A 27231-nucleotide genomic window follows, 5' to 3' on the forward strand; every position below is an offset into this window, starting at 1 on the left:
TTAAGCCACGACTTCCCTTAATATGTATTATTAGGCTTTTGGAAGAAGCAGTATAAGTTGCAATGAATAAAATACATATACTGAAAGACTTAGATATGTAAATAGATATTCAAATATATTATACATGAGTTTTAGTCATCTCAGCCACTAGTAAGCAAACATTGCATAACCTACTGTAGATACATCACAGATTACCGAAGAAGCACAGTAAAAACATGATACACTACTTGAGAATGGACACTAGTACAGGATAAGGAGAAGTAGAGGATGACTCAAAAAGTTCACACAGAACACACTATTTATTAAAGTTGTAGTGCCAAGAAGTTAGACTGATCAGGTTAAAGGGGGAAGGTCTCATTTTCAAACACTTTGAAGACTTGCAGCTCTGATATATAACACAGGGATCAAATTACAGCAATTCATTTGCATTATCACAAGGTTGTCTAAAGGGGGAATTATTATCTATGAGAGCCTTTGATCAGAGTAGAAGTTTATCAACAACCAGTCAGCCACTTATAGAACTTTCTGACCATGTGTAAGCAACTCTTACAGTAAAGTAAACTGACTGTATAATTACCATAGTACTGCAGATAATGATGATAATGATAAAAAATAATGAAACTTCACATTTGAAAAAAGAAAATGTAAAAACTATATAAGCTATGTAGAAAATAGGAAGACTGATAAATGATTTCATGTTAGCGAAATAGCTAACGATTCAGTAAACAAGTAACACAGAGTAAAAGTAAAATAAAGGGTGTCTGTTGTTTTTGTTAAAGGGTTAGTTCACCCAAAAATGAAAATTCTGTCATTAATTACTTACTCTCATGTCGTTCCAAACCCGTAAGTCCTTCGTTCGTCTTTGGAATACAAATTAAGATATTTTTGATGGAATCTGAGAGCTCTCTGACCCTCCATAGACAACAAGGATATTACAACGATCAGCGCACAGAAACGTAGCAAGGACATCAGTAAAATAGTCCATGTGACATCAGGGGTTCAACCGTAATTTTACGAAGCTACGAGAATACTTTTTGTGTGCAAATAAAACAATAATAACATAATTTATTCAACAATTCTTCTCCCCAAGTTACCATCTTCCGCCATTTTGGAGAGTACCCCAGAACGTAATCAATGTAATCAGCGTTGTTTACGTTCAGTAGGCAGCACGCACATGCTGAACGTAAAAAACACTGATTACATTGATTACAGAATTTTCATTTTTGGGTGAACTAACCCTTTAAAAACTGTACAGTAACATGTAGCCTATATAGCCTATTTGAATATCTGTTACAATTGCTTGAAATATTTTTATTTAATTATGAAAACATCTTAGAGCAGTCATTTTGGATTTCGTTTGAAGCTGTATCGGTCAATTTCAAGGGCAGACATCAACACATTATCTAGTCTGCACAGAGCATTGACTAAAAATCAAAAAGTCTGCCTCACTTGTTACCTCCTCTCACCCACTTTTTTAAGCGCTTCCTTTTAGGCAAAAAGTTTAGGTCAATTAGAGCAAAAAACACCAGCTGTGTAGCTAATCTGGTCTACAGAGTCTGTTCTCTTTTCTCAGTTTTTGCACCGTCCCTAATTTTATCCATGACAACTTTCAAAGAAATGTCATAAACATTAATTTCTCTGGTGTGTTAAAAAAATCCAACTAGTTAAGTTTCTTGCCAATCCTAGAAAAGTTTATTGTTAACAAAGACAAGGTACAAGGGAAGACACAAGAGACTATCCATATTAGTAGACAGTGATTTTAGTGACGATAAATGCAAAGAATGATTCCAAGACTTCATCTAGAGAGATCTGATGCTGTCTAATGGGAATGATCGCTTATTATTTTAATGAACTGGACTTTTGCCCAAACAGTTTTGATGAATATGTAGCTCTCAACATTCCAGACAGTCTGAAGTTTCTTTGCTCACAGAGTGTTCCTTCAAATAAAGGCCTCAGGCAAATATGCAAATTCACCTGTCAAAGCCAATCTCGTAGTAGCGTCAACGTCCTTCAGTGCTCAAAAATATAGAAACAAAAAACAAAACTGATATATGATAAAAAAAAAAGAAATTGGCTTTATTAGGGAGGTTAAATAACACGGGTAGTTAACTTTTCATGTAGGCTATAGCTTAAACAAGTCAATCTTGTTCTGTTCTGTAGATCAATTATTATAAGTAGTAATGCAAAAAGAAAATGCAATTAATATTGAACTGATATACAGTATATAGTTAGATTGCAAACAAAGATAAGATAAGGAATATAAAGCATTTAAAAAGGAAATAAACACGTTTGGATTAGTTTTTGTGGAAGAAGCAGTGGCAACATAGTCAGGTGCTGCAGACAAAATGCTTTAGGATTATGACATTGTACAACCCACAGCACATGACCGACTTAAACATTTCCATTGAGTATCTTATCTAGTCTCAATCTGTAAACCCGTCATCATTCTTATTCAAACATCATTCACAGCTGAAGTTCTGCTGGAGGTGGAGTTTTTCAGGGTGTTTTTTTTTTCTTACACATGACTTCGTTGATATCTGTGTACATAAGAGATACCAACAGTTTTACAGAAAGTATTTACATTAAATATTTTTAAGCAGCAATTTCTTAATCTCTTAACTGCAATTTTATATTAATTTCATATCAAGTGACTTTAAACTTAACAACATATATACTCACGCATCTGGCATGCCTCTTGTGTGGTTCATGTTTGGGTGTCTAGAGAGAATATTCTCATCCTCATCCTCAGGAACCTAAAAGTAAACAACACAAATTCTATTATTTATAAATTCTAAGTAATATTTTGACATAGAAATCCTTAAATGTATCAGTTCTGTTTAATTTAATACCATGTAGTTAATCTAAAAACACTTTTCTTACCTCCCAGTAAACTTCATCATCAAAGCAGTTGGCGTCTGCTGGGTCTCCCCAGATTGGCAGCTTTAATATCCCACCTGGAAAATTACACAGCATAAAATGCCAGCTCTAATGCATATTTATAAAATCACCTAAAGTAGTTTACCTGTTTAACTTTATTTGCACTCACCAACCAAAGCTCCACCTACAAGGCCAAATGCTATTGCTACAAAAAGACCAGCTGCCTGGTAACCACCCTGAATGTTGACTGTCCTGTTAGCAACGGCTTCCTTGAAGTCGAAAGTGTTAATCAACCTGAACAGAAACCACGGTATGACACGTCACGCAATAGTTTGCTTTCATTTTATATACTGCAACAGTACAAACAGAAGCCAACTGGGACTGTGTGCATATAAATATATATATACAGTATATATATAAGTAACACTTTTGTTTTTGCCCCCATTTTTCATGAGCTGAACTTTAGACTTTTTCTATGTACACAAAAGGCCTATTTCTCTCAAAAATTGTTCACAAATCTGTCTAAATCTGTGTTAGTGAGCACTTCTCCTTTGCCGAGATAATCCATCCACCTCACAGGTGTGGCATATCAAGATGCTGATTAGACGGCATGATTATTGCACAGGTGTGCCTTTGGCTGGCCACAATAAAAGGCCACTCTAAAATGTGCAGTTTTATCACACAGCACAATGCCACAGATGTTGCAAGTTTTGAGGGAGTGTGCAATTAGCATGCTGACTGCAGGAATGTTCACCAGAGCTGTTGCCTGTGAATTGAATGTTCGTTTCTCTACCATAAGCCGTCTCCAAAGGCGTTTCAGAATTGAGATTTATGCATCATCTGAAAGCTATATAAATAAGCTTTCCATTGATATATGGTGAGATAGCACAATATTTGACCGAGATACAACTATTTGAAAATCTGGAATCTGAGGGTGCAAAAAAATAAAAATAAATGTTGAGAAAATCGCCTTTAAATTTGTCCAAATTAAGTTCTTAGCAATGCATATTACTTAGCAAAAATTAAGTTTTAATATATTTACAGTAGGAAATGTACAAAATATCTTCATGGAACATGATCTTTTCTTAATATCCTAATGATTTTTGGCATAAAAGAAAAATCAATAATTCTGACCCATACAATGTATTTTTGGCTATTGCTACAAATATTATAATAAGAAAGTGATTTTGGTTACAAAATATTCCAGTACAATCTTCAATTTAGACTTTATTTAGACAAATTAGTTTGGACATTTAAAAAAAAATGTATGACAATTAACAACATTATAAAGTACATTTAAATTCATTTCACTTAGATTGTCAATAAATAATATGCGTACTGTACTTCAACATTATTTCGAACATTTTCAGTACTATAAAATACAGCAAAACTCACAGTCAGAAAGAGATATCCAAATGTGGAAATAATGCCCGAGCAGAATCCCACTATCAGAGAGCCGTAAGGGGTAATCATGAACTCTGAAGCTGTTCCCATTGCAACGCCACCAGCCAAGGTAGCATTCTGAATATGTACCTAAATAATGTCAAGAAATTCTAAGGGTTATTTTATCAATGAAAAATTAAAGATAAGCTCAGATTTTCAACCATAGATTTGGTTACCATGTCGAGTTTTCCATGTTTCTGTGAGATACTTGAAATGGCAAAGGTAGTGAGAACTGAGGCAGCAAGTGCGAGGTAGGTATTTATAACAGCTCTGTGCTGGCCATCTCCATGATCTGCAATAGCAGAATTAAAACTGGGCCAGTACATCCAAAGAAAGAGAGTGCCTGTTAAAGGAAGAGGGACAAAAATTAGGAATAATTCTGAACATTTTGATAACCTGTACAACAGGAAAAGGCCCCTGAAGCGAAGATAACTTCTGATCTTATTTTCTTTCAAAACACTAAATTAGCAACAAATAGCAACCCAGATCTTTTCATCATTGCCAAAAGGGTGAAATTTGATTCAAACTCTAATTGAATAAACAAATTTTAAACGTTGCACATGTAGCTTGAGATTTTTTTAAGTAAATGTGGTTTGACTGACAGAGGGGGGAAATGCAGAATTTATATTTATATTATTTATTTAGGGGAGCTTTTGTTGTACCCTGCTTGATGCAATGAAATAAAGCTGAGACATTCTTTGACTGTACTCACCAATCATTGCAAACACATCAGAGTGGTAAACGGATCCTTGTAAATGCCTGCTTTGCGATAGCATTGGTCGATATAAGACCCAAGATATGGTCAAACCATAATATGCTCCAAAAGTGTGGATGACCATGGAACCACCAGGATCTTTTGCCTATGCAAGTATGAAATAATAAAAAATGACAAATTCCTTCTCTTATGTTGGTAAGATAATAAGTGCATTTAAACTTACATGTAGGAGTTCAAGAATGATGTACTCCTCAACAGCAAACAGGGTGACTCCAAATAGAGTAAGAACCATCAGCTGCACTGGGCTGACTTTTCCAAGGCAAGCGCCATATGCAATGAGACAGCCGGCCACACAGAAATCTGCATTAATTAGGCTGAATTGATAAATGACAGTTAAATTCTTCATATACAGAGTAAAGGTGTATTTGTTAAGCATCGCTTCAAAAATGGAACATGAAATGTTCCGTATACTATAGAAAGCATGTCAGTCAAGTGACGCTAGGTAAAAGAGGCCGGAACATGAAGGTGAACATATCAGAGATATTTCATAATGTCGTAATTCATAAAGTAGAATACAAAAAATCAATTACTTCTCAACCCCAATTTTTATCTTCCCATCATTTTCATCAAGGTAATGAAACCAGCCTTGCATCAGCAGAGCCCATTGAATTCCAAAAGCTGCGATGAGAAAATTGAAGCCAACTCCACCAAAACTATAACGCTTCAGAAAGGTCATTAGAAATCCAAAACCAACAAAGATCATCACATGCACATCCTGAAAACCTACAGGAAAAAAAGAAAATAGAGAATATTAGTGCTTCAAAATGTATACAATTAAACAATGCTATAGCAGTAAATATAGAATGTTGCAGCAAAACATTCTGGTATGTTAGTTACTTACTTGGATATCTATAGTAAAAGTCATTCTCTAAATTTGTGGAAATATTTTTCCTTCTTCTGTGTTCGATCCAGCGAGTGTCAGACTCCTCATTATAACGGATGAACACACCAAACAGGATAATCATTGCAATCTGCCAGACAAAGCAGACTGCTGGGAGACTGATTCGAATATTGGTGTTTTTGGCCATTTTAAGTCTTGCAGATTTTCCCGAAGAGAAGTTCTGGAGATGACAGTCAAATTCCTTTCTTCGTAATTTGGTCGGTTGCCTTCAATAGGAACATGTGACTCACCTTTTGTCATAAAGTTTTTATAGCGCGGTCTGGAGGTGTGTCATTACATTATGAAGCAGCACCTCCTACAAAGACATACAGTACACATGCACATACTTATAACACAAAGTTTGCTGTTTGTTGAAGGAAAGACAGTATCTGGGTTCTTATGTAATGCTTATGTATTGTGGTGACTTTGCTACAAAATAAGCAAGCACATTGCAAAGATGTTCGAACATACATACATGCATAAACACACACACACACATGTTTGTTTCTGTGAATTGTGGGGACATTCCATAGACTTCTTTTACTTTTATACTGACCAAACGATATTTTCTATCCCCTAACCCTAAACCTACATTGTTACACTTTCAGATAAACATAATTTACTATATGTAATATTTCTTTTCCCCTCGTGCCCCCACAATATCAAATATGTCAGGTTTTACTATCCTTGTGGGGACATTTGGTCCCCACAATGTAGCATAAACAAATACACACACACACACACACACACACACACACACACACACACACACACACACTTAATGTATTTAGGGTTTTTACTTATTCTTGATAGTTGATGGGTCTTGATAGTTAAGTGATTTGACAATAGAAAATGAAGGATATTTCCACCATAACCATACACTATAACATACTGTATATCATTGCTTTGCATGCATATGCAGTGAGGAAAATTATAAAAGGCAGCATTTGTGTAGCCCTTCATTGTTAGTTTTTATATATATTACTATATGTTACTAAAACATATTTGCCAAAATTTCTGTTTACTTGTTCTCATCATTTCCCTCTTGCATGATGTGTGACTTACTTGTTTGTAGGCATAATATTGTTGTCACTAATGCTCAGAAAAAAAGCCCCTGTTGCATCAAGGCTTATCCGTTCACGTTTAGGTCAAGCATGTACAGTATGTGCAATATTAATATTATGGTATGTGCAATATTCAGGTAACTGTCCTCAAAACAACATGCCAATGTGTCAAACCATCACCATTATTTCTTACCCTGAGTGACTAGATCTTTCTTATGTCAGCTGAAAAATAAAATAAAATAAAGAAATAAGACACTCAGTAATTAGGAAATATATACTCATCAATAAAAACCACAGCTATAAAATCAACAACAATATTGAGGTTTGATGGGATTCTACCAGTGGCGGCGTTTCACAAAACCATAGGGTATGGCGCAGGGGTGGGGGGTGGATGGATAATAAATATATAAAATTAAATTAAAAAATCCCATGGCACACTGAAGCACTGAAATATAGGGGGGAAAAGATAGAAAGGGATTTTTTTCAGTAATTAAACACTGCATCGTCAGAGTTTTTATCGTGGCTTTATCAGACACTTGCATTTAACATTTTATGAAAATCAAGCTCAAATGTAGTTAACAATGTTTTTGACCAGCGAATGATGGAGACGGAGTGTTTTGTCTGTCATTAGAACAGCTGACTGTATCTGAGGCAGTAAGTGCATCGCATTACACTTTCATCAACTAACTTACAGGTTATAATGTTTATTGTAGCTATATGGGCGCTTAGTTCCCTTTCAGTCGGTCACTCTCGACGTCACGTCGGATGACAGACGAATTGGGATCTTGATTAGAGAGACCAATCTACGTCAAGTGTAACTAAACGAGCCAATGCACATTGGCATGCGATTATTGCATTCAGCTGCCGCTGATCACAGTGTGAGTATAAGTAGGCAGCTGGTGCAGCACATATTCAGCTTTTCGCTTTGGAGCCAAGCGATTGTTTCGTTCTGCTCCTGACTACTGCTTCAGAGAAACTCAACGAGTTCAGCACGCGCTAGGAAGCACTGGTGCTGGCGGTACGGTGCTTCAGCCGCAGTGGTTCTTCCCGTGTCGAGTGGGTTGCACACATCAGCCTGCACTATTCCCTGTTTGTGTTGCAGGCGGCCATCTCCCCTGTGCACTTCAGCACACTAAAATAGCAATTGTAAAAGAGCTAACTCTAAAAGAGCATTCACTTTTTAAAGATGCGTCTTTTTAAAGAGGCCTTTCCACCCTTGCGTTTCTGGATGCGGTCGTTACCTGGCGCCGGGTGATGGTCATGATAGCTGCCTCATGTGTCTGGGCATTAAACACGCTGAGGTGGCGTTTGCGGATGAGTCATGTTCCCATTGCGGGAGAATGACTGTCGCGGAGTTGCGGACCAGGCTCCGTTTCCTGCAAAGGGGCGGGGTGCCCGTGCCTCTGCCTAGATCTAGGGCTCCCTCTTGCGGCTGCCGGGGGGACGCTACTTCTGGCAGTAGCCGGACTGGTCTTATGGTGACGGTGAGGAATTCCCCTCCGAGGGCTCCTCCTTCCACCGGCACTTCGCAGCCAGTGGAGCCACCAAAAGAACAGGCTGGACCCTCTCGTAGGGTACCACTTGTATCCTTCGGTGCTTCCCCCGACGATCAGATGTCGATCGCTGCATCGGAAGGTGAGCCAGACCTTTCTGGAGATGATGATCCGGAAGCGCTGCCACCTTCTGGGCAGCCAGCAAAGCCGGATCCGGAAATGGTGGCTATGCTTGCCCGGGCCGCTGAGAGGATCGGGCTCGAGTGGAAACCTCCACCGCGTCCCGAACCCCCGTGGCTGGACGATTGGTTTCTCGGGGTGGCTCGTGCTGGTTCTCAGGGCCCCATCCCAGTGCCTTTCTTCCCGGAGGTGCATGATGAGCTCACTGGGTCGTGGACAGCACCTTTCACTGCCAGAAACCACCACAGAGGGTCGTCCTCCCTCACCACCCTCGACGGTGGGGCAGCACGGGGGTATACGGAGTCGGTTGCGATGCAATTGTGTCCAAATACCGCTGCCAGCTGCTGGGGCAAGCCGTCGCTCCCCTCCCGGGCCTATAGGTACTCATAGACCCTGACCGGCAGTGCTTATGCGGCCTGCAGAGAAGCTGCCTCTGCCCTACACGCCATGGCGCTGTTGCAGGTTCATCAGGCCAAGGTCACTGCACGGTCTCTGGGCCATGCGATGTGTACTATGGTGGTCCAGGAACGCCATCTCTGGCTGTGTCTGGCTGACATGAGGGAGACTGACAAGACTCAGTTTTTAAATGCCCCCATGTCCCAGACCGGCCTCTTCGGCGACACGGGGGAGAACTTCACCCAGCAGTTCTCCGCCGCACAGAAGCAGACTGAGGCCATCAAACACATCCTGCCCCGGCGTGCAGCTGCTGCCTTCACCCGGCCACCGGTGGCAGCGCCTCAGTCTACTCGTCGCCGAGGGCGGCCCCCTGCCGCCAACCCCGCTCCCACACAGCAAATGCAGCAGCCTCCAGCAAAGCAGCGCCGTGGAGCCAGTCACAGGGCAGCCGCCCCGCCCGTCCAGGCCCCCGCCAAACCTGGTGGCAAGCGGAGGAGCAAGAGGCCCTGAGAGGGGCAACCCAGAAATGGAGGGAGCTGCTCTTCGGGAGATGGTGAACGCACCACTCTCTCCCCCGGAGGAGGGCCAGGCAGAGAATCTTTTGTTTCTTTTTTTCCCGCCACTGACTTCATGGCCAGTGGTACCCAAAACCTCGACAAAAGAGCCGGATCCCTGCGTTCCCCCTTGCTGCCCCATCGCGGGTACGTCGATGGCACTTGTACAGTTTCAGGGAGCCTGGCTAGCGCTTCCCAGTCCGTCTCGTTGGTTCAGGGGCGTCCACTTCACTTCAGTGAAGGCAGCAGATGCCCCTGTCTTGCCTGCAGAGATCGCAATCCTACTGGCGAAGGATGCGATAGAGCTGGTCCCTCCAGCCGATATGAGGATGGGGATTTGCAGCCCTTACTTCATTATGCCCAAGAAAGGCAGTGGGTTAAGACCAATCTTGGATCTGCACATCTTGAACCAGGCCCTTCACAAGCTTCAGTTCAAGATGCTCACGCAGAAGCGCATCTTCAGGTGCATCCGTCCCCAGGATTGGTTTGCAGCGATCGACCTGAAGGACGCGTACTTCCATGTGTCGATCCTTCCGCGCCACAGGCCATTCCTGTGGTTTGCGTTCGAAGGACGGGCATATCAGTACAAGGTCCTGTCCTTCGGGCTGTCCCTGTCACCCCGTGTCTTCACGAAAGCTGCGGAGGCAGCCCTTATTCCCCTGAGAGAACAGGGCATTCGCATTCTCAACTACCTCAATGACTGACTCATACTAGCTCAGTCTCAGGATCAGTTGTGCGAACACAGGGGCTTGGTGCTCTCACTCCTCAGCCGGTTGGGCCTTCGGGTCAACTGGGAAAAGAGCAAACTCTCCCCGACGCAGAGGATCTCTTTTCTCGGTATGGAGTTGGATTCGGTCGAACAAACAACATGCCTCACACAGGAACACGCTCAGTCGGTGTTGAACTGCTTTAATACGTTCAAGAGCAGGATGGCGGTCCCACTGAAACAGTTTCAGAGGCTCCTGTGGCATATGGCAGTGGCAGTCACGCCGCTGGGGCTGCTTTATATGAAACCGCTTCAGCACTGGCTCCATGGCCGAGTCCCGAGGTGGGCGCTTTACTGGCCCACTCAGACTTGGTTCCCGGAACTGATGCTCCTTGTGACAGCCCCTCCTTGGCAGATTCCTCTGAGGAAGGATCTACTGACTCAGAGACGGGGCACCCTGTGGCACCTGCATCCAGACCTCTGGAAACTTCATGTCTGGTCCCTGGACGGGACGCGGAGGTTCTAGGTGACCTACCCCCAGATGTAGTTGACACCATCACTTCGGCGAGAGCAACTGCGATTGCTGCCAACCACGACCCCGTGGAAGGGAAGTCGGTGGGGAAGCATGATCTGATCATCAGGTTCCTTAGGGGGGCGAGAAGGCTAAATCCTCCACTGCCCCCTTCTATACCCTCTTGGGACCTGACTCTAGTGCTCACAGCACTACAGCAGGGCCCATTTGAGCCTTTGCAGACAGTCGAGCTAAAGTTTCTTTCAATGAAAACTCTGCTCCTGCTTGCATTGGCCTCCATCAAGAGGGTAGGGGACCTGCACGCATTTTCGGTCGACGATTCGTGCCTAGAGTTTGGGCCGGCTGACTCCCAGGTAATCCTGAGGCCCCGGCCCGGCTATGTGCCCAAGGTTCCCACTACTCCCTTCAGGGATCAGGTGGTGAGCTTGCAAGCGCTGCCCCCGGAGGAGGCAGACCCAGCCCTAGCTTTGCTTTGTCCCGTTCGAGCATTGAGATGCTACGTAGACAGGACACAAAGCTTCAGGACCTCAGACCAGCTCTTTGTCTGTCAAGGAGGCCGGTAGAAGGGGAATGCTGTCTATAAGCAGAGGATGGCCCACTGGATAATGGATGCCATCACCCTGGCTTATCAGGCACAGGGAGTGCCCTGCCCATTCAGGTTGCGAGCTCAACTAGAAGTGTTGCATCCTCCTGGTCGCTGCTAGGGGCGCCTCGCTGATGGATATTTGTAGAGCTGCGAGATTTTATAGCCTTCGTGTGGAGCCGGTATCCTCCTGTGTTCTCACCTCAAACGGGTAGAAGCACTGATAGGCCCCGGCTTCGGGTCGGCTTGCTAAGACTGCTCCAGAGAGTCCATATCGTAGACCCTGTTGAGCTCCTCCGTCCCCTCGGCAGCCAGACATGGTGGAGCGTCCGGCACTAGGTCCTCACTCGATGAATCCTTGAGAACCGGTAGAGGGCTGGGTTCCATATGTAGAGACCTAAGTGGATCCCATATGTATAATCCACGGTATAGCCTCAGAGCCCATGTTTCTCCGGCAGACTTCCTGCTATTTTCCAAGAGGGTTACAATCACCTCTAATCTTCCATATGCACCTAAACGGTTGTCCATATGTGTAAGTGCTTCCGAAACCTCCTTCGGGAAGGATGGGTTTCCGCAACGTTCCTGTTCCAAGTGGTACGGGTACATTTCCCAGTGTTATCCAGTCTTACTGAGTGGGTAGTGCCATAGCAGCAGTAGCTGGTCTTCTTGTGGTGAGCCCCGGCCTATGCTAAAAAAAAGGGGTGCAGGAGGCTTCCACAGGACACTGGAAGGGGCAGTATCTGTGACCCTTTGGTAGCGATCCCAATTCGTCGGTCATCCGACGTGATGTCAACAGTGACCGACTGAAAGGGAACGTCTCGGTTATGTATGTAACCCTTGTTCCCTGAAGGAGGGAACGGAGACGTCCCGTCGCCACAGCTCCTGTACCACCGCTGAGCGGCCGGATCACTGGCTCGGCTCCTCAAAGAAAACCTGAATATGCACTGCACCAGCTGCCTACTTATACTCATGCTGTGATCAGCAGCATCTGGATGCAATAATCGCATGCCAATGTGCATTGGCTCGTTTAGTTACACTCGAAGTAGACTGGTCTCTCTAAGCGAGATCCCAATTCGTTGGTCATCCGAAGTGACGTCTCCGTTCCCTCCTTCAGGGAACAAGGGTTACATACGTAACCAAGACGTTGTTTAATACACATGGCCAAAATCCAACGCTATCTCATGACCAATTCGTATGTATTTTACGAGGTGGCTAATTCGTATGATCTCACTCGTATGATTTTGTACGATTTGTCTACACCCCAGTGACGAGTAGATTTAGGTGGGGGGTTAGGTGTAGGTCAATCGTACAAATTCATACGAATTGTGCAACTCATAAAATACCATCTCCCCTGTGCACTTCAGCACACTAAAATAGCAATTGTAAAAGAGCTAACTCTAAAAGAGCATTCACTTTTTAAAGATGCGTCTTTTTAAAGAGGCCTTTCCACCCTTGCGTTTCTGGATGCGGTCGTTACCTGGCGCCGGGTGATGGTCATGATAGCTGCCTCATGTGTCTGGGCATTAAACACGCTGAGGTGGCGTTTGCGGATGAGTCATGTTCCCATTGCGGGAGAATGACTGTCGCGGAGTTGCGGACCAGGCTCCGTTTCCTGCAAAGGGGCGGGGTGCCCGTGCCTCTGCCTAGATCTAGGGCTCCCTCTTGCGGCTGCCGGGGGGACGCTACTTCTGGCAGTAGCCGGACTGGTCTTATGGTGACGGTGAGGAATTCCCCTCCGAGGGCTCCTCCTTCCACCGGCACTTCGCAGCCAGTGGAGCCACCAAAAGAACAGGCTGGACCCTCTCGTAGGGTACCACTTGTATCCTTCGGTGCTTCCCCCGACGATCAGATGTCGATCGCTGCATCGGAAGGTGAGCCAGACCTTTCTGGAGATGATGATCCGGAAGCGCTGCCACCTTCTGGGCAGCCAGCAAAGCCGGATCCGGAAATGGTGGCTATGCTTGCCCGGGCCGCTGAGAGGATCGGGCTCGAGTGGAAACCTCCACCGCGTCCCGAACCCCCGTGGCTGGACGATTGGTTTCTCGGGGTGGCTCGTGCTGGTTCTCAGGGCCCCATCCCAGTGCCTTTCTTCCCGGAGGTGCATGATGAGCTCACTGGGTCGTGGACAGCACCTTTCACTGCCAGAAACCACCACAGAGGGTCGTCCTCCCTCACCACCCTCGACGGTGGGGCAGCACGGGGGTATACGGAGTCGGTTGCGATGCAATTGTGTCCAAATACCGCTGCCAGCTGCTGGGGCAAGCCGTCGCTCCCCTCCCGGGCCTATAGGTACTCATAGACCCTGACCGGCAGTGCTTATGCGGCCTGCAGAGAAGCTGCCTCTGCCCTACACGCCATGGCGCTGTTGCAGGTTCATCAGGCCAAGGTCACTGCACGGTCTCTGGGCCATGCGATGTGTACTATGGTGGTCCAGGAACGCCATCTCTGGCTGTGTCTGGCTGACATGAGGGAGACTGACAAGACTCAGTTTTTAAATGCCCCCATGTCCCAGACCGGCCTCTTCGGCGACACGGGGGAGAACTTCACCCAGCAGTTCTCCGCCGCACAGAAGCAGACTGAGGCCATCAAACACATCCTGCCCCGGCGTGCAGCTGCTGCCTTCACCCGGCCACCGGTGGCAGCGCCTCAGTCTACTCGTCGCCGAGGGCGGCCCCCTGCCGCCAACCCCGCTCCCACACAGCAAATGCAGCAGCCTCCAGCAAAGCAGCGTCGTGGAGCCAGTCACAGGGCAGCCGCCCCGCCCGTCCAGGCCCCCGCCAAACCTGGTGGCAAGCGGAGGAGCAAGAGGCCCTGAGAGGGGCAACCCAGAAATGGAGGGAGCTGCTCTTCGGGAGATGGTGAACGCACCACTCTCTCCCCCGGAGGAGGGCCAGGCAGAGAATCTTTTGTTTCTTTTTTTCCCGCCACTGACTTCATGGCCAGTGGTACCCAAAACCTCGACAAAAGAGCCGGATCCCTGCGTTCCCCCTTGCTGCCCCATCGCGGGTACGTCGATGGCACTTGTACAGTTTCAGGGAGCCTGGCTAGCGCTTCCCAGTCCGTCTCGTTGGTTCAGGGGCGTCCACTTCACTTCAGTGAAGGCAGCAGATGCCCCTGTCTTGCCTGCAGAGATCGCAATCCTACTGGCGAAGGATGCGATAGAGCTGGTCCCTCCAGCCGATATGAGGATGGGGATTTGCAGCCCTTACTTCATTATGCCCAAGAAAGGCAGTGGGTTAAGACCAATCTTGGATCTGCACATCTTGAACCAGGCCCTTCACAAGCTTCAGTTCAAGATGCTCACGCAGAAGCGCATCTTCAGGTGCATCCGTCCCCAGGATTGGTTTGCAGCGATCGACCTGAAGGACGCGTACTTCCATGTGTCGATCCTTCCGCGCCACAGGCCATTCCTGTGGTTTGCGTTCGAAGGACGGGCATATCAGTACAAGGTCCTGTCCTTCGGGCTGTCCCTGTCACCCCGTGTCTTCACGAAAGCTGCGGAGGCAGCCCTTATTCCCCTGAGAGAACAGGGCATTCGCATTCTCAACTACCTCAATGACTGACTCATACTAGCTCAGTCTCAGGATCAGTTGTGCGAACACAGGGGCTTGGTGCTCTCACTCCTCAGCCGGTTGGGCCTTCGGGTCAACTGGGAAAAGAGCAAACTCTCCCCGACGCAGAGGATCTCTTTTCTCGGTATGGAGTTGGATTCGGTCGAACAAACAACATGCCTCACACAGGAACACGCTCAGTCGGTGTTGAACTGCTTTAATACGTTCAAGAGCAGGATGGCGGTCCCACTGAAACAGTTTCAGAGGCTCCTGTGGCATATGGCAGTGGCAGTCACGCCGCTGGGGCTGCTTTATATGAAACCGCTTCAGCACTGGCTCCATGGCCGAGTCCCGAGGTGGGCGCTTTACTGGCCCACTCAGACTTGGTTCCCGGAACTGATGCTCCTTGTGACAGCCCCTCCTTGGCAGATTCCTCTGAGGAAGGATCTACTGACTCAGAGACGGGGCACCCTGTGGCACCTGCATCCAGACCTCTGGAAACTTCATGTCTGGTCCCTGGACGGGACGCGGAGGTTCTAGGTGACCTACCCCCAGATGTAGTTGACACCATCACTTCGGCGAGAGCAACTGCGATTGCTGCCAACCACGACCCCGTGGAAGGGAAGTCGGTGGGGAAGCATGATCTGATCATCAGGTTCCTTAGGGGGGCGAGAAGTAGAAGGGGAATGCTGTCTATAAGCAGAGGATGGCCCACTGGATAATGGATGCCATCACCCTGGCTTATCAGGCACAGGGAGTGCCCTGCCCATTCAGGTTGCGAGCTCAACTAGAAGTGTTGCATCCTCCTGGTCGCTGCTAGGGGCGCCTCGCTGATGGATATTTGTAGAGCTGCGAGATTTTATAGCCTTCGTGTGGAGCCGGTATCCTCCTGTGTTCTCACCTCAAACGGGTAGAAGCACTGATAGGCCCCGGCTTCGGGTCGGCTTGCTAAGACTGCTCCAGAGAGTCCATATCGTAGACCCTGTTGAGCTCCTCCGTCCCCTCGGCAGCCAGACATGGTGGAGCGTCCGGCACTAGGTCCTCACTCGATGAATCCTTGAGAACCGGTAGAGGGCTGGGTTCCATATGTAGAGACCTAAGTGGATCCCATATGTATAATCCACGGTATAGCCTCAGAGCCCATGTTTCTCCGGCAGACTTCCTGCTATTTTCCAAGAGGGTTACAATCACCTCTAATCTTCCATATGCACCTAAACGGTTGTCCATATGTGTAAGTGCTTCCGAAACCTCCTTCGGGAAGGATGGGTTTCCGCAACGTTCCTGTTCCAAGTGGTACGGGTACATTTCCCAGTGTTATCCAGTCTTACTGAGTGGGTAGTGCCATAGCAGCAGTAGCTGGTCTTCTTGTGGTGAGCCCCGGCCTATGCTAAAAAAAAGGGGTGCAGGAGGCTTCCACAGGACACTGGAAGGGGCAGTATCTGTGACCCTTTGGTAGCGATCCCAATTCGTCGGTCATCCGACGTGATGTCAACAGTGACCGACTGAAAGGGAACGTCTCGGTTATGTATGTAACCCTTGTTCCCTGAAGGAGGGAACGGAGACGTCCCGTCGCCACAGCTCCTGTACCACCGCTGAGCGGCCGGATCACTGGCTCGGCTCCTCAAAGAAAACCTGAATATGCACTGCACCAGCTGCCTACTTATACTCATGCTGTGATCAGCAGCATCTGGATGCAATAATCGCATGCCAATGTGCATTGGCTCGTTTAGTTACACTCGAAGTAGACTGGTCTCTCTAAGCGAGATCCCAATTCGTTGGTCATCCGAAGTGACGTCTCCGTTCCCTCCTTCAGGGAACAAGGGTTACATACGTAACCAAGACGTTGTTTAATACACATGGCCAAAATCCAACGCTATCTCACGACCAATTCGTATGTATTTTACGAGGTGGCTAATTCGTATGATCTCACTCGTATGATTTTGTACGATTTGTCTACACCCCAGTGACGAGTAGATTTAGGTGGGGGGTTAGGTGTAGGTCAATCGTACAAATTCATACGAATTGTGCAACTCATAAAATATGTAAAATTTGTATGAGTGAGGTCATATGAATTTGTACGAATTAGCCACCTCGTAAAATATGTACGAATTAATATGCACAGGATATTTAAAACATACAAAAGTATATTGGCTACAACTAGACGGCAAATTCTAACTCTTCTCCACTCCTCAAACACACACACACACACACACACACAGTGGTACAGTGTGAATTTATTTATTTTTTTTCTATTTGCATTAAGATAATTTTTTTACCCCACTGGCAGATAATTTTACTTGTTTCCTCCAGGAAATATATATTTTATATTTATTTATTTATTTATATAGAAAATGCATCTTGATTTAAATTTTTTTTGATATTTATAGGCTACTTGAAATAAGACAAAAATCTCAGCAATAAAAACATTTTTGCAGCATGAACAAACGAATGAATGAATGAATGAATGAATTAATTAATTATTTAAACATTGCTCATGCTTTGAAACGGGGGAGGAGACTGAAAGAAACTCTGGGTTTACCGAAGAAAACCTGCTCCCTACCAGGTTAGGTTCACGGAGTAAGTTACTATGTGAACTATGATAAGTTACTATGGTAACTTACCGAGACTTTTAGATTTGTCCTTTATTGGAACCAAAAACACTGAGTTTGCCTTTTCTGGGGTTAGCAGACTCCCAGTTTCCAACAAAAATTAAGCTTTAGCGTTAGTTCTGGCAGGTCACGTGAGTCAAGCTTGCATCAGCTGATTCTCAGCTGATCACATCTACCTATAGGAATACGACACCTATCGCGGCATTCCTATATAAGCTCTATTCAGCAGCTTTTCAGCTTGCTTCGGAGCAAATTAAGCATCGCTGCGTTAGTTGGAACCATCCCTGAAGGTGTAATATAGACACCCTAGTGAGGCACACCAAGTCTGCCAAAGCATGTACACGTGACACCTGCAGTTTCATTCACCTGTGGGATTTTCTGTTGAATTACCAGTAGGCAACAGGACATGTTGCGACTACATCACTCTGATACATTTGTTTGACTGACAGTAAGTACAAATAGATGTACTTGTACTAATATATTTACATCTATATTCGTCTACAGATAATAATTCTGAAATAATTCTAGAAATGTCCTCAGTCCCTCTTGTGCAATGTACAAATTATATACAGTAAGGAGTTGGGCTGTGGGAAAAAAATAGTCTGTTGCTCTTCATCAATTAACACCACAGTGACTAATATTACTGATGGTGTTCATTCATTCATTCAACAGTACACTGACATTTTTAGTTCCTACTGATGGTTTTATTGTATTAAAATAAAAGTGTTTTAATTATATTTATTTACAAAGTAAAAATGCAGAACTACTTATCAAACAAGCAGTCAGAAGAACAGCACTTAAGTAAAACATTGTTTATAGCACTTTGTACTTTGATAAACAAAAAAACAAAAATGTGATGAAGATGTCTTATCTCCACCAAAGAAATGAATGTCAGACCATTATGTTGGGTGTTATGTATTCCATTAGTCTGCATATTTTCTGTTCAGGGTCAGGCCACTGCATTTACAGGATGTATTCTCTGATGCTGCATTCCAGTAATTCTTTAAGAGCAAGATCAGTAACGATGAAAGTGACAACCCATTAGTGATAACAGACACCCTTAGACCACACAATTACAAAACATTTTTTGTTGAACACCACATGGTATTGCACAATCTTATCAGAGGATTGCAATTTCTGCATTTATGTAATGTGACCTCATTTTTATTATGGTTACAATATTATTAATTGTAAATGCCTGTAATAATGATGTCAATATATACCCAGTTCCTATAAAACGTGGGCACGGTATTGTACCGCTTTTAGTCTCTAAAGTATTGGATGGAAGTTTTGCAAGAAGTTGGTGTCCTTTCATTTAATCATGATCTATTTTTGCCAGTTTTTGATTGGCAAGAAGATAGTAGTTTATTGACTCTTCCTTGCTCCTTCTAGCTTGTTAGGGAGGTTTGTCTTGAAAAGGGTGATCATATACTTGCCTTCATGTTGTTAGATACTCATATGATTGATCTTTTACACACACACACACACACACACACACACACACACACACACACACACACACACACACACACACACACACACACACAAACACACAAACACACACAAACACAAACAAACACAAAACCAGTGTTTTATCAGCATATTCTTTCCCAAAACCAAGAGTAAACAAGAACAGGGGCTATCAAGCGCCAACAAGGACAAATTATGTACTGTTAAAGTAGTTTATACTGTCAATCTACTCTCTTCCAAATCTTCTAAAGCGTGTGATATCTTTGTATGAGTGAGAGGCCAAACTTAAGGAATTATTAACTGAAAATCCTGCTTCTTGCCTGTTCAAACCTAGTGAGCTGGTTAAAGATCCATTGAAATTTGTGATTCTTTCAGTTTCATCTGGCTGAACTCCCACAATTGTATCATGAAGTATCATGAACATGTCAGATCTTAGGACGGAAGTTAAGAATTTTAGTGTATTACAACAAATATTGCTCTCTTCATCGCGGGTTTTTTTTTATGTTAACAATTTATGAATTCATACAACTTGATATGAAAACAGACAGTAAAAAATGTATGAGATTATACAAAAAAAAAAAACACAACAACACATATGTCAAAACATATGAATACAAATTACCATGAAATTGAGTTGGCCAAAACTTATGTTAATTTTGCATATATATTACAAAAGTTAGAATTTTAACTGAGATAAATTTAGTTAAAATATTCCAAATATCATTTGCCAGAAATTATTGTTGTGTATTTCAATGAGCATAAATTATTTTGTTGTTTACAAAACAAAACAATGTTTCCCTGGTCTGTACGTAAGCCAAAAAAAACTGTTCTCCCACATTGACACCAAAGCAAAACCTCTCTAAACTGAAAGGGAAAATACCAACCATAGACTTATGAGAAGCTGTAATGTGCATAGGGGATGGTGGAATTGTCTGTATCTGTACAAGCTGGGTCATACAACATATAAACCAAGACTAAAGCTGTGCATGAAGTAGGGAAAAAAGCCCTATAAATGTCACAGGTGTTGATAAGATCCAATTTATAGGTATACCATACAATGTCATCTCACAAGTTAACATGAAAGTGTGTAATGAAATACACCATGACTTGTAGACTCAAAGCTTAAGAATGCATCTCACCTGTCATGTCACAGAAAATTATAAATTAGAACCACAGAGCCTCTCCCAAAACCAAAGGAGTTGAACTTGCTGGTACTGTACCTGTCAATGTTACAAAATAAATGTGCAGTATATTGGACTATAGCGTATCTTCAACCAGGAAACATATAAGCTTCTAGAAAAGATACACTGAATACACTTTTCTATCATTAATTTATTAAGCTGGTCTAAAGTGTCAGTCAATGTACAGAGCTTGGATATATGACCTTCTTTCTTTTGTGTAACACAAAATGTATTATTTTGCAAATATTTCGACCGGTTTTGTCTATACAATGAAGGCCAGTGGGGTCCAAAACAAGAGTCAAATTTCATTACATGGACAAAAATATGCTGTTGAGAGACTTATCCTGGATAATGAGGTACTTGTTGATGGCTAAGAGACCCAACAGTTTCCATCTGTGTCCCTTTACCTGCCTGTGTTGCGATGTTCACCCAACCACATTAACCTGACAACATCGAGACATTTTGTCTGTACCTAATGACAGTGTTGAGAGCTATATTATTTCTCTGCAGACTCTGCTCGAACCAGTCCCACAATACTTAAATTGGCAGACAACCACAACAACTGAAATCAAGTGAGTAGCAGTTCATTAAAATCAGTTATTTGTAATGACAAACAGCAAAAGTAAGGACTAAGTACATTCATACTAAGTAGAGGCATCTAAGTGACATGTAATCCACTTAAAAGGGTATCATGCACAAGGCGTATATGTTTTAGGATTAAGTACTCAAAAATTAGAGGCTATCATATTAAACTGTCTATTTGCATTGCATACCCTGTCATGGTTCCAAAGGAAACCTATCTTCATTAACAATGCAACTTTGACAAGTTGATTGCACAAGAGGATTGTTTGGATTTTGCATTCAAGTAGGTGCATCATCTGGTAACACAGGTTTGTCAGGTACTGCATGAACATGCTGAGTGCACATTATTGGGGAGCATAGAACTTTCTACATGAAAGTTTTCCATGGTTGGTGATGTTGGGCTGCAAGTTTGACAGTTTATCAGCTATTAAGTTCTTGTCCACTGGTTTGGACACGATTGTGGGCTGGTAGGATTATGGCCTTGATCTTCAGGTCAACTAGATGTACTTGCAAGATATATTTCAGGGCTGAGAGTTTGGAGAATGTTTTATGATACCTGGCAGTATATGTAAGAAATAAAAGTAGGAGAACAGGGCCATTCATAGAAAAACAAAGATGTTAATACTGAAACACATGTACTGTTACTGAATTCAAGCAACTGACCAAACCATTCTTCTGTCAATACAATCTATAATAGAATGCATAGCGGCGTAAGTGAGATAAGAGGAGCTAAATATTGCAGTTTGGGTGTGTTTCACTGCTAAACCTACAATATATTATTTTAAATTCATCTTTACATTCAGCCGTGACTAAGTTTCTGTGTTTCACATGTAAACCTGTTTCTGAAGAATCTTATATAAGGTCTTTTTTTTAAACATTGTTAAACAGGTTATATCATACATTCCCCACTCAAGAGCTAAATGTGGGCAGACTTATGCTAAAACCAAGAATTTTAGTACACGCAGCTTAGTTTATACAACATTCTTTTTGGACTTGGAAAGAGGTTTTGAGTTCTAAAAGTTGCAGTATATGTGCAATGAACTCTTTTACTGTAAGATCAAGTAAAATTAGATTTTCTCACAATATGACTTTAACGTTATTAAACAATTTTTTTTTGATCCTAAAATTGTGAACCATTTGGAAAGAATATCAGTATAAGTAAATGTGACAGTATAAGGTGATAAGATAAAAATTAATAAGATATGGGTATGTGGATCTCGGAGAAAGTACAAAAGGCTCAATTGCAACTTCTGGTACTTTCTACTAAAAAATGTACATATATATATATAATAAACTTAAGATACATCTTATCTCTTTTTCTTATGCTTTGTGCTGTAGGCAAGTAACATTTTTTTTCTTGTAAACAACAAAAAACACATCTGAGAAATCTAAAAAATGAGTATGGTTATATAATTAGCTACAGTATTGTAGTATTTCAAATGGTACTTAGGCTAATTGCCTTTCCAGCAAATTATAATCTTTTAATATCAATTTAAAATGCATTTTATAAAGTGACACAAATCTATTTTATGGATGCACTACTATCTGGACTGGTAATCCAGTGGCCTTAGTTTCATGGAGCTTATCCACTAACTGGCGAGCTACTGAGTTCCTAATAAACTTAAGATACATCTTATCTCTTTTTCTTATGCTTTGTGCTGTAGGCAAGTAACATTTTTTCTTGTAAACAACAAAAAACACATCTGAGAAATCTAAAAAATAAATGAGTATAGTTATATAATTAGCTACAGTATTGTAGTATTTCAAATGGTACTTAGGCTAATTGCCTTTCCAGCAAATTATAATCTTTTAATATCAATTTAAAATGCATTTTATAAAGTGACACAAATCTATTTTATGGATGCACTACTATCTGGACTGGTAATCCAGTGGCCTTAGTTTCATGGAGCTTATCCACTAACTGGCGAGCTACTGAGTTCCTATAAACAAAACACTTGACCCCAGGTTACTCCTGAGAGACCGTTCCTGTAGTAAGTGCTTGCCAAATAACCAAATAACATGGGTACCATGGCAGCATTTCTTTAATGAGAGTGTTTCTTTCCATGTAAGAACTTCCTCCTTTCCTTCTGCATAAGGCCCCTGGAAAACAGATAAGGACAATTATGGTATAAACAGGCAGACTGTTAACTAACCTTGAATAAAAGAAATTACCTTTTAATGAACCTATCAATATCATTTTCTTCTGTGAATGTAAAATCACGCGTGAAAGTATCAAGGCCCAAGTCAAGTCAGAATAAAGCAAAAAATTAGTACTTAAAACTACTAATTTACAAAATGCATATTTTAGGGCTAATTGAAAGTATATTTTTGCAAATGTATTCCTTTCATTACCGGTCTCTTTTGCTGAAAGGAAACTATTTTTGTGTGTTTGTATATCTATATAGTTATTCCCCAGCACACAGCGACAATTAAATTCAGCAAAGAAGTATGTAAAAATTGCTCTTGTAAATAGGTTTGTTGAAGACAACGGTAGGATTGGGTACTTTGTCAATGTGAATTTGATTTATTGGGAAATGTAGACAGTAAATTAACTCAGAAAAAAAATACAGAGACAGACATAATTGATTTGTTATTCTGCATTGCATGCTAAGTAACCCTGATTAACATTTCATGCCAAAAATAGCTCATGTAAATTTACAGATAAAAAGGATTGCAGAGGTCTTCATAAAAGGCCTTATCAATGAGAGAAGAAAGCAAAGGACCACTCCTTTCTTTAGTTATGTGTGCCCTACATACTAAATCTTGATTTCTTTGTCAGGGGATGAAAGTTTCAGACCTGTAGGTCACTTTGATTCCAGTAATGCTTCCAGTGGCTTGCACAGTAGACCATCCATGAATTGAATTGTTATTAAGGTTCACATGGACCCCAAAGTGTTTAAGTCAGGTTTACTTATGTGACCTAAATCCCAATGCCGGCTTTTCCCTGCAAATATGCAAAGCTTTTCCCCTCCCACCTTTGCTTACAATGACCAAATATTTCATTATAACAAATCTTTAATGAATGTATCCCCTGTGTTCTGAACATTACCACATATTTTAAAAGTGTGTCACACTCGGGAAACAGAAACAATATGGTATCTGAATGCAAATGTTAAAAAGTACAGCAATGCACATTATAGCATGTATATAATATATCAATGCTAAGATATAATGAGTTCTGTTTATCTTGGGGGCAAGGAAACACATGTTTCCGATGTGATATTGCTCATTTCAGGCCGTGCATTTACATCATCACTCATTCTCGACACACTGTTCTCAGCCTGTTCGCAGTGTGTTCTCCCATGGGCTCTGACTGTACTCTACAGTTGAAGTAAAGGTGAGAATGAAAATGTCCAACACTTCAATAGCAGCTCCACAAGCTAATGAGAGTCTAAGCTAATGTAGTATCTCTAGTGTTTTCACCCTTAAGACTGCAGTATATGAAAATGGAAAAGACTGTGGTAGCAAATGAAACGTTTTTCTCTGTTGGCCAGTGAACAATGAAAATAAGTTTAAACATTTGTTAGGAGATTTTGCTAGCATTTTGGTTCCTGCAGTTAATCTGTTTTTCCTCATGTTTGCATGTTTGTTGAAAGTATCAGATGGTTGACATTGTTTCTCCCACAACATTTAATGAAATGCATGATTGTTATGCATATTCTTACTACTGACAAACCATTATACAGAATTTTGTTAAATACAATGGCCTTCACATTGATGCCAACCTTCACCCGCCACTAAAAACATTTAATGAATAGTTCACTCAAAAATAAAAAATTGTGAAAATGTACTCACCCTCAGGTCATTCGAGATGACAAGTTTGTTTCTTCTTTGGAACAGATTTGGAGAAATTTAGCATTACATCACTTGAATAAAAATGGATCTTCTGCAGTGAATGGGTGCTGTCAGTATGAAAGTCCAAACAGCTGTTTAAAACATCACAATAATCTACAAGTAATCAACACATCTCTGGTTCATCAGTTGACATCTGGTGAAGTGACAAGCTGTGTGTTTGTAACAAAAATTGCTTCCGGCTAAAATGTAAGTTCAATATTTCTTTCTGCAGTGAAAATGTCATCTAGCCTGATTCAGGAGAGAAATATGCACAGATCAAGCACTGTTTACAAGTGAAAACAATCCAAAACAGTTCTAAATGATTCTGTCAGTGCATTTTGATGTAAGGACAACAGGGACTGGACTTTTTCCGCAGTATGAAGCTTTATTATGGATCGTGAACCTTTTTGCTTTTGGCCAGAAGCAACAAATTTGTGGGAATCTAGTCATGTCCCAATGTCAAAATGTTTCCAGTGCACTGAAATGCTCACTTTCTTTCTAGAATGCATCATTAACTATATATATATATATATATATATATATATATATATATATATATTGTATATATTTTTATTTTTTTTTATTTCCTGACATTCCAAAAAAGTTGGGACACTGTACAAATTGTGAATAAAAACAGAATGCAATGATGTGGAAGTTTCAAATTTCAATATTTTATTCAGAATACAACATAGATGACATATCAAATGTTAAAACTGAGAAAATGTATCATTTTAAGGGAAAAATAAGTTGATTTTAAATTTCATGGCATCAACACATCTCAAAAAAGTTGGGACAAGGCCATGTTTACCACTGTGTGGCATCCCCTCTTCTTTTTATAACAGTCTGCAAACGTCTGGGGACTGAGGAGACAAGTTGCTCAAGTTTAGGAATAGGAATGTTGTCCCATTCTTGTCTAATACAGGCTTCTAGTTGCTCAACTGTCTTAGGTCTTCTTTGTCGCATCTTCCTCTTTATGATGCGCCAAATGTTTTCTATGGGTGAAAGATCTGGACTGCAGGCTGGCCATTTCAGTACCCAGATCCTTCTTCTACGCAGCCATGATGTTGTAATTAAATGCAGTATGTGGTCTGGCATTGTCATGTTGTATATATATATATATATGTGTATATATACTGTATATATAATTATTTTTCTTCAGTTGTTGACAATTGCTAGTTTTGCACAACCTTGGCATTTTTGCTTTAATAAAAGTCAGAATCAGAGGACAAGTGCATATTTAAAAACAGCACTGTAATTTTAACAGCTCAGTGGATGCACAAACAAAGGATATTGACGATATTAACGAGCGACCTTGTAGTTGTGTGGCAGGTAATTTAATCATCAGTGTCCAAGTGTTTAGTGGATTTAGTGGCCAAATTTGTGTTCACAATATACTGAATCACATCATAGGTGACTAGGGAGTGGAATGAGGTACAGCCCTAGACATCCTGTAGATTCAGTGGTTGTATTTTGTTTTATAATGTTCTGTCACACTGCTGACAGGCTGGAAAAGATCAAATCAGTTTGTCTTCCATACCGTAGGGGAATGCAGATGTTGCTCATCTGTGAGACAAATCTGAGTCTGACTCTGCCAGAAATGGAAGGAACTCTGTCTCATGCATGAACTTCCTAAATCAATTTACCCACACTGCTACCTCTAGCCAGTATTATTAAAACACACCCAGTTTGCACAGACTGCCATTTTCTCCATATCAGCGAGAAAAACCTGAAGAGAGCTACAGCAGCAGGCAAAACGCTGGTTGGCCATAACTACGCTGGCGGGCTGTTTATAAAAAGTATCCAGTGAAAAGGAATCTGAGTGTAAAAAGTATTAATAGCATATATGTAAATACTATTATTTTAAAGATTAAAAATTTTTTTTTACACATATAATTTATTATTTTGGTCATAATGCCTTATTGCTACTTCGTAAACTTGAAAAAAAATGCTTTAGCTTCAATTAAGTAACCAGCTGTGCCACAATGCATTTCGTATACTCTGACTGGCTAAATAAAATATGGTTTATACACAGGTAGTTTTTATTGGACTTGGTCGTTTTGACAATGACCTCCCTATATGACAGATTGTTTAAGATATGTGCCCATGGCCCATAGATGTTGTCCTGCTGGAGTAGATGCCCTAACTCAGGCAAATTAAGCAGTCAGACAGACAGGCTCCAGGCTACACACTCGCCCAAATATTCTTTCTACACATGCTCCATTCAGTTATATTACCTCAACTGAAAAGCATAACCTTGTTTCCACAGTAGTGGCTTTATTATTGATATAGCTGAGCAATTGCTTTTTGGGAAGCATGGAAAATACTGATATTTACAACTATTTACTGTAAAGAGCTATTTGTTAAACCATCACTATATATCAAGATAATTTAGTGCATAATGGAGTCTGTTTATTTAAAGATAATTAAATCTTCTGTCATTTTTCAGATTCCCAAAAATAATTAGCTTATATTTGATGTGTGGTGTAATGTATTTTCAAACTGTACTCTATATACATGCATT

The 27231-nt window shown here is 42.1% G+C and overlaps 1 protein-coding gene across 1 annotated transcript; it reads right to left on the reverse strand.

Annotated features, from left to right (window-relative positions):
• Positions 1–2675: 2675 nt before the first annotated feature.
• On the reverse strand, positions 2676–6123 carry LOC107585195 (ammonium transporter Rh type C 1-like). The gene is made up of 9 exons (XM_016272103.1): positions 5937–6123; positions 5626–5818; positions 5259–5409; positions 5033–5180; positions 4497–4663; positions 4217–4410; positions 3047–3171; positions 2881–2954; positions 2676–2753 (listed from the first exon to the last, which is right to left on the reverse strand). Exons 1-9 carry the CDS (start codon positions 6121–6123, stop codon positions 2676–2678), a joined length of 1317 nt encoding a protein of 438 aa, XP_016127589.1.
• Positions 6124–27231: the final 21108 nt, after the last annotated feature.

Source organism: Sinocyclocheilus grahami, unplaced genomic scaffold (assembly GCF_001515645.1).
Source record: "Sinocyclocheilus grahami isolate Dianchi unplaced genomic scaffold, SAMN03320097.WGS_v1.1 scaffold67.1, whole genome shotgun sequence".
NCBI lineage: Eukaryota > Metazoa > Chordata > Actinopteri > Cypriniformes > Cyprinidae > Sinocyclocheilus > Sinocyclocheilus grahami.

Excerpts from the sequence above, each read along its gene's own strand:
- LOC107585195 (XM_016272103.1), bottom strand. The coding sequence starts at position 6,123 with ATGGCCAAAAACACCAATATTCGAATCAGTCTCCCAGCAGTCTGCTTT. Across the intron at positions 5,181-5,258 it reads TCATTCTTGAACTCCTACAT|GCAAAAGATCCTGGTGGTTC; the intron begins GTAAGTTTAAAT and ends ATACTTGCATAG. Across the intron at positions 2,955-3,046 it reads TGTAGGTGGAGCTTTGGTTG|GTGGGATATTAAAGCTGCCA; the intron begins GTGAGTGCAAAT and ends GTAATTTTCCAG.